We start from the raw sequence: 20,506 nt of genomic DNA on the forward strand, positions 1-20,506 counted from the left end.
ATGGAATACAACTCAGCAATAAACTGATGCCTGATATCACCAACAACATGGATGAACCTTAAAAGCATTTTGCTAAGAGCAAGAAGCCAGACACAAAAGGCCACTTAATATGATTTCATTTATATGACATCCTGGAAAAAGAAAAATTTGGGGGATAAAAGAGCAGTAGTGGCAGAAAGGGAATGACTATAAAGGGGCATGAGGGACTTTTTCGGGGTAAAGGAAGTGTTTTAGATTCTGATTGTTATATATACATGAAGATTGCCGTGAGGAATATCAATAACCTCAGATATGCAGATGACACCACTCTTATGACAGAAAGTGAAGAGGAACTAAAGAACCTGTTGATAAAAGTAAAAGAGGAGAGTGAAAAAGCTGGATTAAAACTCAGCATTCAAAAACCTAAGATCATGGCATCCAGTCACTCACTTCATGGCAAATAGATGGGGAAACAGTTTCCCATGGAAACTGCTGCTGCTGCTGCTGCTGCTAAGTCACTTCAGTCGTGTCCGACTCTTGGCGACCCCATAGACGGCAGCCCACCAGGCTCCTCCGTCCATGGGATTTTCCAGGCAAGAGTACTGGAGTGGGATGCCATTGCCTTCTCCCATGGAAACTGAGAGACTTAATTTTATCAGGCTCCAAAGTCACTGCAGATGGTGACTGTAGCCATGAAATTAAAAAAACACTTGCTCCTTGGAAGAAAAGTTATGGTAAACCTAGACAGCATATTAAAAAGCAGAGACGTTACTTTGCCAACAAAGGTCTGTCTAGTCAAAGCTATGGTTTTTCCAGTAGTCATGTATGATATGAGAGTTGGACCATAAAGAAAGCTGAGTGCCAAAGAATTGATGCTTTTCAACTGTGGTGTTGGAGAAGACTCTGAGAGTCCCTTGGACTTCAAGAAGATCAAACCAGTCAGTCCTAAAGAAAATCCACCCTAAATATTCATTGAAAAGCTCCAATACTTTGGCCACCTGATGCAAAGATCCGACTCATTTGAAAAGACCCTGATGCTGGCAAAGATTTAGGGCAGGAAGAGAAGGGGGTGACAGAGGATGAGATGGTTGGATAGCATCACCAGTTCAGTGGATATGAATCTGAACAACTCTGGGATATAGTGAAGGACAGGGGAGCCTGGCATGCTGCAGTCTATGGGGTTGTGAAGAGTCAGACATGACTTAGTGACTGAACAACAACAGCAACAAAAATATCAAGTAATGATAAATTCTATGAATAAAAATCAAGAACCTAGAGAAGATGGGGTGAGAACTCCTACTTAGGATAAGGTGGTCAGAAAGTCTCTCTAATAAAGTAACTCTTAAGCAGTGACCTGAAGAAGTAAGGGAGCAAGCCAGGTGGATATCTGGGGAAACACCTGATTCCGAGCATGCTGGACTGCCAGTGTACTCACTTTCCTTCATACTTAGAATGTTAGTGTTTCATAGCATATTCTATATAACTTTTCTTTTTTACAGCTGGTGTGTTGTTGCATTATTGTGTTTATGCCTATGTTTCCCACCAACCTGGCCTTTAGGGACAGGAATTGCGCCTTACCTGCCGCATTAGCTGCTGAATAGGTACTGATTGAACCAGTTTGATCACCTATTGAGCAACTGCTGTTCCTTCTGTTTACTTGGTACCAAAGGATTCAAAATGTTGAAAGTGTTAGTCACTCAATTGTGTCCAACTCTTTTGTGACCCTATGGACTGTAGCCCGTCAGGTTCATCGGTCCATAGAATTCTCCAGGCAAGAATACTGGAGTGGGTTGCCATTTCCTTCTGCAGGGAATCTTCCTGACCCAGGGATCGAACCTGGATCTCCTGCATTGCAGGCAGATTCTTCACTGAGCCACCAGGGAAGCCCAAAGGATTATAAGAATATCAGTTGTTAGATATATAAATAAATAAAAGAAAATAATGGGCAGGCAAGCTTTGGTCTACATTATTCAGAGGAAAGAAAAAGCCAATAATTTCTATCACTGAACTCCTTTACAAATTTATTTAAAGGTTGTTCTTAACTGAAATATGACCTTCACAGTTTAAAAACTCATGGTGATATGCAGTTTTCATGTTTACTAGTAAAATTACTCTAATGGTTACTTGAAATATTCAATTAGGAAAATGAATTTGAAAAGTAAAGTATCAGGAAAATTTCTTTGAATTGCAAATCATTTTGGAAGAGAACTGTTTGCTCTCCCAGAGGGAAGCTAAGTTATATTTTTCTTTACTTAATTTTTAACGGTTTTAGCAAATAAGTTACTACAGTTTCTTTTTGATGTTTACTGAATGTTATTTCCTATTTTAGATCTCTAAAGTTGATAAACTAAATTTTATTGTATTATGTCTCTAATGAAATATTTAAGGTCAGCAGTACATAAGCTTTCGTGGTTTTTGAATTTATTTATTTACTTTTTTCCCCTTTAACTTGAAAGGTTAATCTAATTCGTGGATGTAGCGAAGGCTTTAAAATGAGTAGGAAGTTTATCACTACTCAGCAGAAAACCCTGGTTTTAGCTTTTAAAGTTACTATCACTTATACTTAGCAAAATGTCAATGCAGTCTACTTTTCAAAATGTAAAAGTTTTCTATAATCTGAGAAACATAATAAAATTATTGCACTTACCTTTAGATAAGCCTAAAGGAGAAGGCAATGGCACCCCACCCCAGTACTCTTGCCTGGAGAATCCCATGGGTGGAGGAGCCTGGTAGGCTGCAGTCCATGGGGTCGCAAAGAGTCGGACACGACTGAGCGACTTCACTTTCACTTTTCACTTTCATGCATTGGAGAAGGAAATGGCAATCCACTCCAGTGTTCTTGCCTGGAGAATCCCAGGGACAGAGGAGCCTTTTGGGCTGCCATCTATGGGGTTGCATAGAGTCGGACATGACTGAAGCAACTTAGCAGCAGCAGTAGCAGTTAGATAAGCCTATTTGGTAGTTAGCACTGCATGTCAATACTCAGAGTTTTCTTTCTCTCCATCCTCCCCTCCAAAAAATTTCAGTGTCTGTTTTGAAAAAATATTTTAACTCAAAATTTACATTTAATATTTTAACAAAAGTGACTTTGACCTTCTTAATTTTCTATTATATGGTTTTAAAAAACAGTAAATATATTCATGGAAAATTAGAAAATCATACTATATGTGCTATTTTGTAACCTCATTATTTCAGTGTTAACCTCCATATATCCTTCCATCTTTTCTTCTTATCAAGGCCATAGTCAAATTTCCCAGCTTCAGACCAAGTTTCACATCTGGTTGTTACAGTCCTTAAGTCTATTTTTTTTTTTAATCTAACCCAATTTCCTTTTTATTTTCATACCATTAATTTATTGAGGGGATGGAGCCAATTCTCCTGCAGGGTGTTTCATTTTCTAGATGTATTGGTTGCATCTGCATTTAACTTGTTCCTCTGTCCCTTGTATTTTCTGTTAACTCAAAGTTAAATCGTAGGGCCTAAGAGATCCAAGTTAAACATTTTTCTCTGGGATATGCAATAGGCTATGTATTTTTTTATTTTAACTTATCAAGAGGCACAATATCTGGATGGGTCATCATTAATGCGACTGAATTTGACTACTGATTTAGGGTGATAACTGATCCCTTCATTGTAGAGTTTCACCTTTTTCTCCTTGTGACTGGGAAATAATGTACTTGGTGTTACTTTGCACACAGTATGAATCATTAAGTCCCTATCAAACATATGCCTGGGTATAATACTTGCCTAAACTAATAATTGCATGAGGAATCACATATGCTAATTTTCTGATTTTTATTTTTTTCTTCCACATTATTAACCACATGTTTTCTGTAAATTAGAATTTTTTATCATCTGGGACTATTGGTTTGTTCTCCTGCAAAGACTAGATAAATAAATTCTTTCACTTAGTTACATATTTTTATCACAAAATGACATAAGTATCTTTTCTGGCTTTCTCCTTTTCTGAATGTTATTATAGACTCGTGGATTTTTATTGATTCACCATTTCAGTCAATGTCAGTCATAATTCTCACAACTTTGACTTAAAGGGGGACCTTTCAGAATGATTTCTCTGAGAAGCCTTGATTGTTTTTATTTTTTTTCCTGATTGCTTAAAAATCTGGACGTAAAGGTTATTGAAAGTTTTTAATGGGTTTTTCTTTATTTTTCCATCATATATGGAAAAATATATGCCTCATATGCCTCATCATAATGGTAGTCTGCTAGTTCCATAAGCAGGTCTTTTGGGTCATTGAGGAAGGGTGCATCTCAAAGAAGAACAAAAGCTTTATATTTCTGTTTAAACTGGTCTAAATGTTAGATATAGCTGACAGATAATTCAAAAGTTGCCACATAAATGTTTTTAATGGAGGGCTCTTTTTTTTTTAATGAAATATCACTTATTATTATCAGTTTGCCCATGCTGCTATATAAGGAAATCCTCAATTTATAAATACATGACTTATGAAGATTTTCTTGTTCCACACTTTTTTTTGCATTCAACATGTTTTCTCATAGTAAATGCAGATGATAAAATATATTATTGGATTCCAGCTCTTAGAATCTGTGTACAATTTCCAAGTTGGATCAAGCCCATATCTTTGCCTCCCTTTCCTCCTGTTGCCCCACTGAAATAAAATATATAGAAATAAGAAAGGAAGTCAATAACAAGAAATGGGAAGATTACCACAGAATGATAATTGAACGTATTTCTGGATTTTTTTTTTGAGTACTAGAAGGCACAGCTCTACCCTCCTCCTTACCTCTCTCATCCCTGCACTTGAACTGCAGATAGCTGGCATGTATGCATGCTAAGTTGCTTCAGTCATGTCCTACTCTTTGTGACCCTGTGGACCATAGCCCACCAGAGTCCTCTGTCCATGAGATTCTCCAGGCAAGAATACTGGAATGCATTGCCATACCCTCCTCTGGGAGATCTTCCCAACCCAGGGATCGAACCCACGTCTTGCCAGGCTTTCTTTAGAGAAACTGGGAAAAGCTAAGGCTTTTAGAGTAGAAGTTATGTCCCCAGAACAAAATAAAAAGTCATCTTCATTCTGGCATCTAGAGGGCCTGCTGGGTCCCCACCCACACACCCTAAAGGAACAGTACCGCTCAGCCTGTACCTAGCCCACACAGAGCTCCTCTCTGGAGAGAAGTCTAGCTAGAAATCAGACCATCTTCACAATAACAGAGAAAATCTGTGTTGGCTAATGAGTCATTCAAGCCTAAAGATGAATGAGTAACCAAAGATCACAAGCGTGTCAGGAAAGCTAATACTGTGAAAGAGACCAAAATAACCAGGAAAATTGCCACTAAAGAAAATAGACATATCGGAGAGAAACTTACAAGAACAGAACTCTAACATACCCAGAGTTACAAAAGGATACTACATCTGTTGAATAAGAATAAGAGAACACAAGATTTCAGATTGAAAGAGTACACCACGTGCTGAAATAGTGAATTAAATATCATACTGTAACACATTCTTGTAAAACTGAAGAATTCCTAGGGTAAACACAAGATCCAGAGGGAAGTTATGCACAAAATGACATGTATCAGACTGAAATCAGACCTCTCATCAGTAGCTGGTAATGCTTTAAGGAAGTAAAATATTGCCTTCAGCATTTAGAAAGAAAATCATATGTAGCCCAAGGATTCTATATCCTGCCAAACTACTAATCAAAGGTGAGAGCAGAATAAAGTTGCTTTCAGATATGCGAGGGCTCAGGGTTTACGTCCTCTTGGAATTAAAAGAAATGAGTGAATTACACATTCATCATCAGCTTTCCTGAAAAACAGAAAATCATTATGCAGTTTTTCATTAAACCTTTTCTTTTAACAGTTTGATTTTTTTAAAAATCTCATTGCTGCCAGAAGGGTTTATTGAGAGGAAAAGGGGAAAGAAGGATGACAACCATAAAATGAGTAGTTGTGGATTTACACCATGAAATAAATTAGAGCTACTGTAGCAAATAGCAATAAGCCTAGTCTCTTTACTTTCAGTGTACTGAGATATTCGATATGTTGCATGTACAACTAACCTATAGTTTTCCATGTTTCCCAATGACCCCAGCAACAAGCAAGCCAGGACTGCTATACACAGTCACAACTGGTTGGTATACCACAAGACCGGTAGGGGCGAGAGCATCATTTTCTTCTCCCGTCGTGACTGGAATGACATGATCTGGCTTATATTTAAATGCATCGTTCTGAGTGCTATGTCGAGAGTAGACTTTGGGGTAGAATAGTAGATCAAGGGTAAAAAGCAGGGAGAGCAGTTTAGACATCATTACAGTGTGCTCAGTCACTTGGCTGTGTCCAACTCTCTGTGACCCCATGGACTGTAGTTTTCCAGGCTCTGCTGTCCATGGAGTTTTCCAGGCAAGAATACTGGAGTGGGTTGCCATTTCTTACTCCAGGAGATCTTCCTGACCCAGGAATCAAACCTGTGTCTCCTGCATTGGCAGGTGGATTCTTAACCACTGCAACAGCTGGGAAGCCCCCATGATTGCAGTATTCTAAGTGAAAGATGGCAGTGACTCTGGTATGGTGTTAACAGTGGAGTTGGTGAGAATGATTAGAATCTGGATATAATTTAAAGGTGGGGCCAACAGGATTTCCTGACTGGCTGGGTTTGGGGTGAACAAGAAAGGACTCAGTATTTCTGGTCTGACCAGTAAAACAACAGGTTGAAGGGAAAGCTTAGGGAATAAATTTTGAATGTTATGTTTCAGAAATCCATTTGACTTCCAAATAAAGATGTCAGTTACTTGGATTGGCACATACACATGTATGCCTGCAGTTCTGAAGAAAGATCTGGCCTGGAAATAGAAGTTGGGGAAAAGTCAGCATATAAATTGTATGTAACACCATGTGATTCATGAGTGAGATCACCTGGGAGTGAGTAGAGATAAAGAAGAGGTCTGAGGACTTGGACCCTAAGACATTTCAACATTAAGATTCAGGGAGATGAGAAGGAATGATCGAAGATGACTAGGAGGAGCATCTAGTGGGGTATAAGGAGAACCAAGAAAGAATGGTGCCCTGGAAGTCAGGAAATAAAGTGTTTCAGAAAGGAAAGAGCCATTTACTATTTTATGCTCCTGAGAGGTAACACAGAATGAGCATTGTTGGATTTGGCACCATGGATGTCAGTGTTTACCTTGACAAGACCTGTTATATTTTTTCAAACAGCTACTCAGTTGTTAGGACAAAAGCATGTATTAAGTTGTTAGAGCCACCTATTTCATAAATGGAAGGTATTTGTTTTGACATAGGGGCTTGGAGGCACAAACAGAGAGAGTTTGGGAATCTTTGCTTTAAAGGATCGTGCTAACTGAGCATCTTAAGAGGGGGGAAGCATCTCTTCCTTTTCTTTGTCTCTGCTGAAAAGTTTGAGTTAGTAATTTTAAGTGTGATCAGATTACATGCAGTTAATAAAACTGCCCTGGTTCAGTATAAAAAAGTAAGCCTTATCCTGTGAAATGTCAGTAGTACATCTTTGTGTGAATTTTTCTTCTTGCCTCCATAGGTATGGTCTGAATATGCGTTGCTTGGCAGCTCGGGTCAACTATAAGACTCTGATTATCATCTGCGCACTCTTCACTTTGGTCACAGTACTTTTGTGGAATAAGTGTTCCAGTGACAAAGCGATCCAGGTTCCACGGCACTTGAGTAGTGGCTTCAGAGTGGATGCCTTAGAAAAAAAAGCAGCAGCGTCTGAGAGCAACAACTATGTGAACCACATGGCCAAGCAGTCTGAGGAGGCCTTCCCTCAGGAACAGCAGAAAGCGCCCCCTGTTGTTGGGGGCTTCAATAACAATGGGGGAGGCAGGGTGTTAGGGCTCAAATATGAAGAAATTGACTGCCTCATAAATGATGAACACACAATTAAAGGGAGACGAGAGGGGAATGAAGTCTTTCTTCCATTCACCTGGGTAGAGAAATATTTTGACGTTTACGGAAAGGTGGTTCAGTATGATGGCTATGATCGGTTTGAATTCTCTCATAGCTATTCCAAAGTCTATGCACAGAGAGCCCCTTATCACCCTGATGGTGTGTTTATGTCCTTTGAAGGCTACAATGTGGAAGTCCGAGACAGAGTCAAGTGCATAAGTGGGGTTGAAGGTTGGTATCTGTCTACTCCACTGCATTTTCCTATCCGGATTGTGTTGAGAAATAAGTGACTGTAAGCGTTAATTACATAGCAAGTACTTACACAGCTTATTATCAAGAGACCTATCACCACTCCAACTTAGCATGGAGGAACAGGTTAAACCTGAACCTTCAGCCTTCTAGATGGTGATTTAAGGGCTCCAATAAGATCATACCTGATTAAATAGGATTATGCCATTAACCTGCCCTGGAAACTAAAATTATCAAAGTCAAGGCAGCATCTCCAGAAATTTTGCATTAAAATATACAGTTATTATCCTATGAGAGGAGATGGGAAAGGGAGACAGACCATCCAGCGAACCCATCAATGTACCAGTGCCATCTTGTTATCAGATTAGCCAGGTATCATCTCTGGTTGAAGGGTTAAAGTTCTCAGAACAAGATAATACATAGTACCATTTTCTCTGAACCTATATTGGAACTCCTACAGTCTGCTGTCTGTATTGTCTTTCCTTGTCTTTAAAATTTGGAGCACTGAGGGTTCCTCATGGATGTCTTGGAATTTATATTTCAAACCTAGAATTGATCAGAAAGCCAAACTGAATTTGACTTTAAAGTATATAATTTAATCAAAGGAAAGAACATAATGTATTTTAAGATTGCTTGGTTTGAGTTTTATTTCATTTTTCTCATTTTGTTATAAAAAGTAATTTTCATATCTTAATATTTTAATTTTTGTAATATCTTTACAGAATGTTTAGTAGAAGGAAGGGGTCAAATTCATATAGATTCTTACCATTCAAGATAATGATTACCATTTTTGTATATTCTCAGAAGGTCTTTATACCTAGGTATATGTTTTAACATAGTTGTAATGATATTTATCGTACAGTGTTCAAGAGGGTAATAGTTTGTTAGAAACTTGAAAGTTATCCATTGCCAAACCTTTTTCCCCCAGTAGCTTTTTAAAAATGTGTAAGCTTATTAGGTGCCTTAGGTGCTAAAGAAAAAGTGAAAAGTAACCACTGTTAATATTTTGATGTTTTTCCCAATCTTTTTGTTGTTGTTGTATATATACATTTTTTTAAACAGTTTAGAATCACTCTCTGTAGTAGATTTTGTATTTTTTTCCCCTCAACAGGATTATTTCCTCTTGTTATTGAATATTTATTGAGCATTTTAAGCACTAATACTCATAATCAGGACATTCTGTAAAAATGTATGGAATAATCTCACTCCTGCCATCATGAAACATTGTTTTTTAGTCTGTCATTTACAAAGGGATCTCATAATTTGCTTTCTGTAGCAATTAGTGAGGTCAGGTATCTTTTTCATATCCTTTTAACTGTTATAGAATGACCTTGATTTTCTTTCCCCTCTTTTTTCATTGTGATTAGTGTTGTTTTTTGGAAAAATATATTGTGAGACCTTTTATATATATATAGCAAGGGTAGTAAAACCTTGTCACATTTGCTAAAGATATTTTCTTTAATTTGACTGTCTTTTCATTTTACTTATGGTTTGTTAGTTTTAGAAAATTTTAGTTCTATTTACTAAGGAATTTTTTAAAAATTACTACTTTTATGCTTAGAAAATCGCTATTAATCTTTATTTTCTCTAATAGTTTTATGGTTTTGTATTTTTACATTTAATATTTTAGTCCCTCTAAGCTGATTTATATTTTGGCAAATGGTACAAAGCCAAGGTCTAATTTTAGATGTTTTCCCCCCTAACATTTATTGAATCTTCTTTCCCCTGCTGATCAATGATACAATCTTTATCATTATACTAAAATATTTTAAAACTAGAGTATGTTTCTGGCCTACTGTTCTGTTCCATTGATCGGTCTATCACTTCTTAGGCCAATTGCACATTATCATAGTTATTACCCATATAATAAGATAGTATAAACCTTCCTTTTACTCAGTGAAAATCTTTTGAAAAAAGAAATCTACCCTTGGAGAAAGAATATTGAATTTAAAAAGCTTATCTGCAGCCTAGTTTCTTAAACCCAATTCCTTAAACTATTTTGAAACTACACCAAAACGCATATGGTTTTATAAGTTCCTGGTTTCTGCTGTACCCATCTGTTGCTTGTTAACATATTTTAGGACTCCAAATAGGAGTTATCTCTCAACACATACACCATGATGCAATAATAAAATGTTCTGTACAGTGGTATTACTGTATTTCCCATGTAAGCAATTACTAAAGTAAATACTCATACCAAACATTTGAAAGTTTTACTTAGAACTTTACAAGAAGTAATCCATTAATGAATTTATCAAAAATCTATGGTTAAGGGACTTCCTTTGTGGACCAGTGGTTAAAACTCTGTACTCCCAATGCAGGGGGCCTGGGTTCAATCCCTGGTAGGGGAACTAGATTCCACATGCTGCAGCTAAGACCTTAGACAGCCAAATAAATAAAAATAAATGTATTTTTTAAAAAAATCCACGGTTAAATATACAACCGTAATTTTTTTTTTTTTTAAAGTACTCCTTATTCTCAGGAATTACATTTTGACATGAGGGATATGAGAAAGAATTGCAAATTGTTTATACTTTAAGTTGCCTATCATAGCTGGCTTCTTAAGCAAGTACTTTAACCATCTGATGATATAGTTGCTAGACCAAATCTTGACATTGGAGGGAAAGATAATTAACTTGACTGTTAAGTACAGATGTTAAGAAAATTTCAAGTTTAATACTCTAGAATAAAACAGGTAATTGTTAACTATCAATATATGTGTTTAAATTGTATAGAACTTGAATGATGAAGTAGAATTATGAAAAATGACACCTATAGCTATGAGCAAGAGTAGCACTCATTAAAAATCAGTCCTTAAAAGATAATTTACAATTTACAACAATGCATTGTCATCTGTCAACAAATAATGAGTGAGAATGAATAAACATTTAATTTTGGTTTTCATTTCTGGTTAATTTGGTACTATTTTTAGTAATTATGAAAACAGTGTAATAAGGAAGCTTTAAAGTTACTGGATAACCCTGTGAAGTAAAACAGTGAAAAGTGGTATTCAGAATAGGATTATGAATGTCTGGAGATAGTTATTTATTTTGTTTTTCTATTTTATAGGTGTACCTTTATCTACACAGTGGGGACCTCAAGGCTATTTCTACCCAATCCAGATTGCACAGTATGGGTTAAGTCACTACAGCAAGAATCTAACTGAAAAACCCCCTCATATAGAGGTTTATGAAACAGCAGAAGACAGGGACAAAAACAGCAAGCCCAATGACTGGACTGTGCCCAAGGGCTGCTTTATGGCTAGTGTGGCTGATAAGTCAAGATTCACCAATGTTAAACAGTTCATTGCTCCAGGTAAGTCCTGCTTTATGTGTGTTTGCTAATTTTATGTTGATTTATGGCACCTGATACTCCCTTAAAATGGTTTTTATGGTTGTAAAAATCACATTAGTAGATGCCTTGATATTACATAGATAAAGACACAAATAGTGTCACCCAAATGAAATCTAAAAAAGGATCAGCTAAAAAGTTCAAGGTTATATAAGGAATATTTACTGTGTGAAGAGCCAGGCCACAAGAACCAGGTTACTGCATGAGGGCTTTCTCCTTCCAGAGCTCTATATCCCATAGGAATGAAGTTCCTCAGTTTAATATTTAAGCATAGTGTTCATCCTTTAATTTTCAAACTATTTTGCATTAAAGTAGAAATTTTTCTTTCTAGAGAGAGCCATCCTTTCCTTTGCCTATTTTTTACCAGTAGCTTTTTATTTTTTCAAGTTAATATAGCATCACCAACCAGGCCTGCTTCCTATGTGGAATTTTGTTAATGTGCTAGATTGTTTCAAACTTCATATAAAGCCATTTCATTAATAAAATCTTTTATAAAATCAAATTAACTTTATGCAACATTTCCCCTTTTAATAAGACAGTCTCATTAATTGGGATGTAATGTATTTCTCTCCACTAATCAATATCCATGAGAATTAATGAGTTCATTAGTTAAAAAGACAATGGAATAATTTTAGTTAGCACCTCAGGCTTAGTTTTCTGTGGAGAAATGTTGTCAAGAGCAGAACTCATCCTTCCTCGCACCAGCCTTGCCAGTTGGTAAATAAAAAGAGAGAAAAGGTTAGAAGACCTTTTCTGTATTCTCTCCTTGTCCTTTATTGATGGCTGTGTAATTCACAGACCTTGAAAGCCACAATACAAATCTACTCCTTCTAGATGGCCTTAAGTAACGGATTTATGAGTGTTTAATGCAGTGCAAATAATGAGTGACCTTTAGTTTTGTATTCTGTGACTAAAACTTCTTTTATCCTGTGGCATTCTGTGATATTCTAGTACACAGAGCATCTTTGCCTATTGTAAAACAACAAGCTTGGCTGGGTGAGAAAGTACATGGAGATGTTTAAAAATATTTAGCTTATGGCTTGTAGCAGGAAATGCTTAGACTAAAAAGGACTTTTGATTTTGGGTTCTTCTAGAGGGCTTATTTTTACACTGATGAATAGTGTAGTCTGGATTAGGGTGGAAAACAGCAGCCCTCATCTTGATCTCCTCAAGGGCTGAGAAGCTTTTTAGAACCATCCCTTGAATTCTGTTCTATTTAGAGCAGTAAAAGAAACTGAGCATATTATAAGCAAACAGTAGCAGCAACAGGAAGAAGAAACATTTTGTTGTTCGATTTCTTCTTCCTTCTTCTTCCTGCTGCTGCTACTGTTTGGTTTTAATATGCTCAGTTTCTTTTATTCGTAGAAGTCAACTTTCCGAGAGTCAGCTGTCTTCATACTATAGATATGCAAGAGAAATTTCCTGTTTGACTATTTGCCAAATAGAACAGCTGTTACTATTTTTTCAGTCTCTGAACCCTTTAGCTTCAGAATTATCAACATCGTTTTTTACTATGTTTCAATCCACTATCCTTTTTCTTTTTAATCCTCACAGTTTCCTTGCAAAGTAATATTATCTTTACTTAACACATGAAGAAACCAAGGCTAAAAGATATATCTTGTTGAACATCTCAAAGCTAGTAAGTGTTGGAGTTAATAATTCAAACTAGGTTTGTTTAACTCCAAAACCTATGCTTTCCCCTCCATCTCCCCCAGTATTCCTCACTTTGTTGACTATAGGAGCCCATTGCTTAATTTCCAGAAGTTTTATTCACAATTCCAGTGAATGTCTGAAAACAAACCTATCATCTCCAACGATGGGTGATTAAGAGCATGTACTTTATAGAGCCAGACTAAACAACCTGGGTTCAACTCTTTGTACCTTAGGCAAGATACTTAACTTTTCTGTCTCTGTTCATCATCCATAAAGAGTAATAATGGCACTACTCTTGTAATTGTTATAATGGCTAAATGAATTAATGTGTAAAGCACTTAGAACACAGTAAATACTTACCAAATATTAATTAAATAAAAAATTTGGGGGGAATTCCCTGGCAGTCCAGTATTTAGGACTCCATGCTTCTACTGTGAGGGGCTGGGTTCAGTTGCTGTGGGAACTACGATCCCACAAGCATGCAGCATAGCCAAAAAAAAAAAATTTTTGAAATTGGTTTTCAAAAAATCACTCAAAACATCATTTGATGTTTAAGATGTTCTCATTCTTCATACAACTTCCATAATTGTCTGATCCATCAATTCATATCTAACCGTTCTTCTCTTCTAGCCTCTTTCTTGTAATACTATGTGTGGAACCAGCTTTTGGCTATTTTTTTTTCTTTTTGTAGAATAGGTATATTAGCCAGCCATTGATTATTGATCAACCAGTTTTGATCTAGAAAAGGCAGTTTGACCACAGTGTATATGCTAAGGCCATTAGCCCTGCTGATGTAAACTAGACAGGCCAAAAGGTAAAAGAGCTTTGGTCTGATGCTCACAAGCCATCATGGACTCAACAGTTCTGTCATTTGTTTATGGTTAACTTAGTAAAAATAAAAATTAAAAAAATAATAATCCAACATATAAAATATTGATGTATTAATTTTGTATGGTCAGTGGTTATCAAGGATGAATTGCAAGTAACTTTTAAATACAGAGAGAAACCTTCTATTCTAACCAGTATTTTTTGGTATATTTTTTCCCCTACAGAAACCAGTGAAGGTGTATCCTTGCAACTGGGGAACACAAAAGATTTTATTATTTCATTTGACCTCAAGTTCTTAACAAATGGAAGTGTGTCTGTGGTTCTGGAGACGACAGAAAAGAATCAGCTCTTCACTGTACATTATGTCTCAAATACCCAGCTAATTGCTTTTAAAGAAAGAGACATATACTATGGCATCGGGCCCAGAACATCATGGAGCACAGTTACCCGGGACCTGGTCACTGACCTCAGGAAAGGAGTGGGTCTTTCCAACACAAAAGCTGTCAAGCCAACAAGAATAATGCCCAAGAAGGTGGTTAGGTTGATTGCGAAAGGGAAGGGCTTCCTTGACAACATTACCATCTCTACCACAGCCCACATGGCTGCCTTCTTCGCTGCCAGTGACTGGCTGGTGAGGAACCAGGATGAGAAAGGCGGCTGGCCGATTATGGTGACCCGTAAGTTAGGGGAAGGCTTCAAGTCTTTAGAGCCAGGGTGGTACTCCGCCATGGCCCAAGGGCAAGCCATTTCTACATTAGTCAGGGCCTATCTCTTAACAAAAGACCATATATTCCTCAATTCAGCTTTAAGGGCAACAGCCCCTTACAAGTTTCTGTCAGAGCAGCATGGAGTCAAGGCTGTGTTTATGAATAAACATGACTGGTATGAAGAATATCCAACTACACCTAGCTCTTTTGTTTTAAATGGCTTTATGTATTCTTTAATTGGGCTGTATGACTTAAAAGAAACTGCAGGGGAAAAACTCGGGAAAGAAGCGAGGTCCTTGTATGAGCGTGGCATGGAATCCCTTAAAGCCATGCTCCCCTTGTACGACACTGGCTCAGGAACCATCTACGACCTCCGGCACTTCATGCTTGGCATTGCCCCCAACCTGGCCCGCTGGGACTATCACACCACCCACATCAATCAACTGCAGCTGCTTAGCACCATTGATGAGTCCCCAATCTTCAAAGAATTTGTCAAGAGGTGGAAGAGCTACCTTAAAGGCAGCCGGGCAAAGCACAACTAGAGCTCAGAACCAAAATCCTACGTCAGCCTCTGCTGTACACAGAAACTAGAGGCTCTGTGTCAGCAGAGCATAGGCACATTTTAAAAGGCTGTATACTAGGTTTTTGTGGATTACATCAAAGTGATAAATGATCCTTAAAACCAGTCTTCTGAGATAATTGCATTCCATGGGTTTAGTGTTTAGAATGTCGATGGCATTTATAGCAGAAAAGTGTTTAGTCAGTGGGCTGAATGAAGATGTTTAACTTGGCCTCGCTTATCACCCTGTTCAGTTCCACAGGTAGTCCAGTTCTCTCGATTTGGGAAAGACAATGGTAAGTAGCTCTTGATGGCCAGCTGTCCAGCACTTGTCTGAAAACTTAGTATGGGGCTCTTTTAAAATGTGGTTATTTATGTTTATGTTGAAAGCAGACTTTAAAAAATAATGTGCTAAAATACAGTAAATATGTACTTGTAGCCTGAATAGTGGACTGTGTGCAACTTTAAAAATGATTTTTCTTTTCTATAAATTAATTTCTTAGGGGTGGATGAGCATTTGTTGTATTTGTTCAAGTTGTTATATATGGAGAATATTTTGAATTTATGGTTTGCTTGAAGTGTATAAATTAAAAACACAACCAGTGTTCAGGCTTCACAGTTATATAATGTAAGCACAACTAAAATGAAACTTGTTGACTGCACAAGAAATTACAAAACAGAACAAAAATGTTATCTGTTTTATGAAACTATCTACAATCAGTAAAGATTTGATAATCAGTATACCCCTCCTGTACCCCCATTGTGGTGGTTTCTTTTTGCCACTATCTCAAATTTTGTATTTCATTTCAGACTACACTCGAGAGTTTTGTCTATTTTGGGGGGACATTTTGGGGACATTTGGGAAATTTTACTATAAACCTAGATTTGATGAGGAGGTAGTAAGTTTAATAAGCCCACTACCACTGCCTTTTCTAGATTCTTTTCCCCTTTAAGGAAAAATATTAGGTCAGATATTATAAGGATTGTAGCAGATTTTTTTCCTACTTAGATCATTCTTGGTCTACAGCTTTCCAAACTATTGATGTACACAAAATACATAGTTTTTGTGTAAGCTTTCCAAACTTTTCTGGTGTTTTTTCTTTGCAGTTTTTAATTTTAAATTATTTCAGCTCTTGGATAAAAGTGATGCTACTATATTAGCTGTACATGTGTAATCAGACCTTTATTTTGGTTTTATATCCCACATACCTCACATAAATAGGCATCATAGCCCTCACACCCTGGGCAGTGTCTGCTCTAGGACTTAGGCAGTAGGTCAGAACTGAGGGAGGTTGATTTTGCTGTCTCTGTTTTAGTGTATGACAATACAGTAAATCAATACAATAACTTATACAGATTGGAAATACAAGATCCGGTACTTTCAGAGGACTGAGTCTGACACACGCAGTGCAGTGTGTGTGTGACCTGTATGAAATGCACATCAAGAGCGAGGTGGGCACCTGCCTGCCACTGCATCTTGCCTGGACTTAGTCTACCAACACCACTCAGAAATGGCAAAATGCATACATGCCTTTGAGCAACATATATGTTGTATCAGCAGCCGGAACGAAGACCTACAACTGACATGAAACTGTTAGTCACTAAGTCGTGTCCAACTCTTTGTGACCTCATAGACTGTAGCCCGCCAGGCTTCTTTGTCCATGGAATTCTAGAGGCAAGAACACTAGAGTGAGTAGCCATTCCCTGGCTCCAGGGGAACTTCCCAACCCAGGACCGAACCTGGGTCTCCTACATTGCAGGCAGAGTCTTCACCATCTGAGCCACCAGGGAAGCCCATGGAAACTGGCCATGGAAAAATAAGTTGAAACTCCCAGTTTAACTGACCACACGTCAATTTTGCCACAACAGTTCCCCCTAGCTGTTGACCTTTGTAGTCTTCATACATTAGATGTCTCAATAAGAATATCTAGACTCCTTTTTTTATTTTATTTTCACCGCTCAAAAATAAAGTTTCTCCAGTCTGGAAATCCTTTTTACGCCATTGTACTTGTTATTATTTAGAGCAGTCCAGACTTCTGCCTTCTGTTTGCATACTGCTACTTCAGATTGAGGGGATCAGTGAAAACAGTGTGGTACTGCTTCTGTGACAAATCCCAGTGCCTTAACAATGTGGCTGTCTTTTCTCACTGAAAATAGAAAGACATTTTGATCTAGAAATGGCATTGCAATTTCTTTGCTGTTGGTCTCATACTGCCTTCCATGTTGCAACAGCAACTCGATTTTTCCTGTGATCCCAGGATTTTCAAAGAGGGTGAGTTGAACCTGTAGCATCCCTGGCAGTACAAACCAGTGGTTCTCAAACTTTAGAATGCCTCAGAATCACCTGGGAGCTTACTAAAATACAGATTCCAGATATCCAGTAAATCTGCCAGTGAAGCATGGTAGTCTGAATTTTTAAAATACGCATTCAGGTAATTCTGAGGCAAATGATCTGAGGGACATATGTGGGGAAACACTGCCCAAGACCATCTGTCATTTTTGTTCCTAAACACATGGAGTTTTCTAGGGTTTTAAATCATGCAAAATGTTTAGTCTGAGATTAGAGAAAATGGGGAAGGTATTTTGCCTTTTTTTTTTTTTTAATTCTTTAAATTTTTCCTTGTTCCAAGATTATGGGTATTAGTTGTTTACACTTATCTTGAGTTAGCTTTGATGTTTAATTAAATCTATTGCCACTTCAGTTATAAAACCAGCCAAAAGTTTCCAGATAAAGGTCAAGTTTGACCCTTTCAGAGTTACTGTACATAAAGGCTTCATCCAAAAACCATCCAGTGTACGTGAGCAAATACAAGAAATGACACACAAGCACAACTCTTCCGATGTGGCAGTCCTTTTTCTTTATAGGTGTGCAAAAGTTTCACTGAAAGCTGCTATTTTCATCCTCCTTGTGATTGTTTTTCTTGTTTCTCCATTGTACATGTGGGTTATAGACCATATGTTAAATATGCAATAACGTGTTTACTGGATGCCCTTCTGAAGGGTAGTCCTTTGTAAAGCTGTACAGACTTTGCAGTTTAAGCACAATGTGCACATGTTAGTTTTATACACAGCAAAACTTGATTTTTTGCAGATGGAAAGGTATTTTGTTTCTATACAAAGTAAATGGATTGTTTGTGCTTAACGTAAAGCTGCTTTATATAATTGTAAAATAAAGTTTTTATCTTAAAAGGACTATACCTGGATGTTTCTCTTCTCTGTTTATTCTAAGATTACTTGAGCCCGGCAAGCAGATTTCTGACCGTTTTCGGTTCAGATGGTGGCAACTAGTCACACAATAAATGTTCGTGAAAGGTGTATGAGACCCTTTAAGACAAATTGGGGAATATCATAAGGGCCTTCACCCTAAGGAGGTTTAGTTCTGGGTGGGGCGGTGGAGAACACAGTGTCCACAAACAGTTTCAGAAAAATAAAATGCCAAATGATATGGTCAGTCAGGGAGGGTGTTACAGAGGAGATGGAGCTAAGCAGGGGCTTTAGGCCTGGGTGCCAGCTGGGAGAAGAAGAGGTAATGTGAGCGAAAGCAGGGTGCCATGACAGTGGTGAGGACGCCTTTTCCCATGCTAATGCAGGCTGGTAACCGTTTTTGACTCATTCTGATTTAATTGAAAATTTATTCTTGTACTTTCCATGTTACCCTCTTCTCTAGAACAAAAAACGTTACTTAATCTTTTCCCCTCTTCCTTTCAGAGAGTAATGATTTAGGCTCCCAAGTATGTATGAAATCAGAGACCAGTCTGGCTTTCTGTTATGTTTCATTGTACATTATTTTTTAGGTTATAAATATTCCATACCATTTGTATGTTGGAGTTCCAGTTGATCACCAGTCAACTTTTTCTAGCTAATGAGTGCGTATCCTTTGACAGGCTGCTAATCAGCATTGTTGGCATTTCTTCCTTCTCTCTCATCCTCAGTTGGGAAACAGCCATCAGGATACAAGCAGTTCTTGGTCTGAATGAGGTCTCAGGCTGCTCTTGCCTTAATTTTGCTATTTGTATCCAAACTGTTAATACATCAACCGTTCCACTTCAGCACACTGAGCGTCACATATTAGCCTCCCTATAGCCCTTGAGGTGGGTCAGACCCTCCATGCTACAGAGAGCCTATTTCATGGTCTGGTGAGCTCTGCTTTCCTGAGAATGCTTTCTCTGTCTCCAGAGGGCTCTGATGGCCACTGTGTGCCGTGTGACTGCCTCCTCCGGCATGACTGTAGACAGGGTTAGTCCCTCACTCAATCTGGGCCAGTCAGTCTCTTCCCAGGAACTGGAAATTGGGATGAATTAAGAAAAAACAAAACTGAAGCAGATACACAATGAAAAGCAGAGATGAGAACAGAATCTTGGCAGTGTTCCAGGCCCTAGATCCAGTGCATTTCTGAGGCCTGCTGCATTCTGCTCTGGTTCCGTAAGCTACCACTGTATCCTTAAGATAAATGAATCCTGCTTAACAACATAGTGTTTCTATTACAAACAAAAACATAATGTGAGTTCTGCATTTTCCTTTGGTCTGGACCACTGTATTTGCTCGGGCTGCCATTTTTTAAAATGCCACAGAAATGTGTGGCTTAAATAGTGGGAATTTATTTCTTTGCAGTTCTGGAGGCTATAAGTCCAAAATCCAGATGTCATCAGGGGTAGTTTCTTCTGAGGCCCCTTCCCTTGGCATGCAGATGGCCACCTTCTTGCTGTGTCCTCACGTGGTATTGCCTGTGTTCTAACCTGTCATACTAAATCGGGGCCCATTAATTCACAAACCTCATTTTACCTTAGCTACCTCTATAAGAGGCTTCCCTCAAAGCTCAGTTGGTAAAGAATCTGCCTGCAATGAGGGAGACCTGGGTTCGATCCCTGGATCAGGAAGATCTGCTGGAGAAGGAAATGGCAACCCATTCCAATATTCTTGCCTGGAGAATCCCATGGACAGAGGAGCCTGGCACGCTACACTCCATGGGGTCACAAGAGTCGGACATGACTTTGCAACAAAACAACCACCACCTCTTGAAAGGTCCTCTCTCCAAATACAGTCACAATCTGAGGTCCTAGTGGTTAGGACTTCACCATGGAATTGGGACACAATTCAGCCCATTAGCAACCACTCTTTACTCTGTAAGTGCACTGAAACCGAACTAGCCAGAGTTGCCATTTAATTTGTTGACCCCAAGCTTAAGGCCAAAACTCAGAGATCTTTAGGGCATGTTCAATGAGCTGAAATCTAGGCCTGGGACTCAGAAAACCGGGCTCTCCGGCTCTGCTGTTATCAC

At 38.1% G+C, this 20,506-nt stretch overlaps 1 protein-coding gene across 3 annotated transcripts in view; it reads left to right on the forward strand.

Moving 5' to 3' along the window:
• Positions 1 to 18,425, forward strand: part of GLCE (glucuronic acid epimerase) — a 110,070-nt gene extending 91,645 nt beyond the window's left edge. For all 3 annotated transcript variants that reach the window (XM_027553069.1, XM_027553070.1, XM_027553071.1), the window contains 3 exons: positions 7,517 to 8,112; positions 11,200 to 11,445; positions 14,187 to 18,425. In XM_027553069.1, the coding sequence (XP_027408870.1) occupies positions 7,530 to 8,112; positions 11,200 to 11,445; positions 14,187 to 15,211 (1,854 nt within the window). In that variant the 5' untranslated portion in view covers positions 7,517 to 7,529 and the 3' untranslated portion in view covers positions 15,212 to 18,425. The remainder of the gene's footprint in view (positions 1 to 7,516; positions 8,113 to 11,199; positions 11,446 to 14,186) is intronic.
• The last annotated feature ends 2,081 nt before the right edge of the window (positions 18,426 to 20,506 follow it).

The sequence above is a fragment of the Bos indicus x Bos taurus genome, chromosome 10 (genome assembly GCF_003369695.1).
Source record: "Bos indicus x Bos taurus breed Angus x Brahman F1 hybrid chromosome 10, Bos_hybrid_MaternalHap_v2.0, whole genome shotgun sequence".
NCBI lineage: Eukaryota > Metazoa > Chordata > Mammalia > Artiodactyla > Bovidae > Bos > Bos indicus x Bos taurus.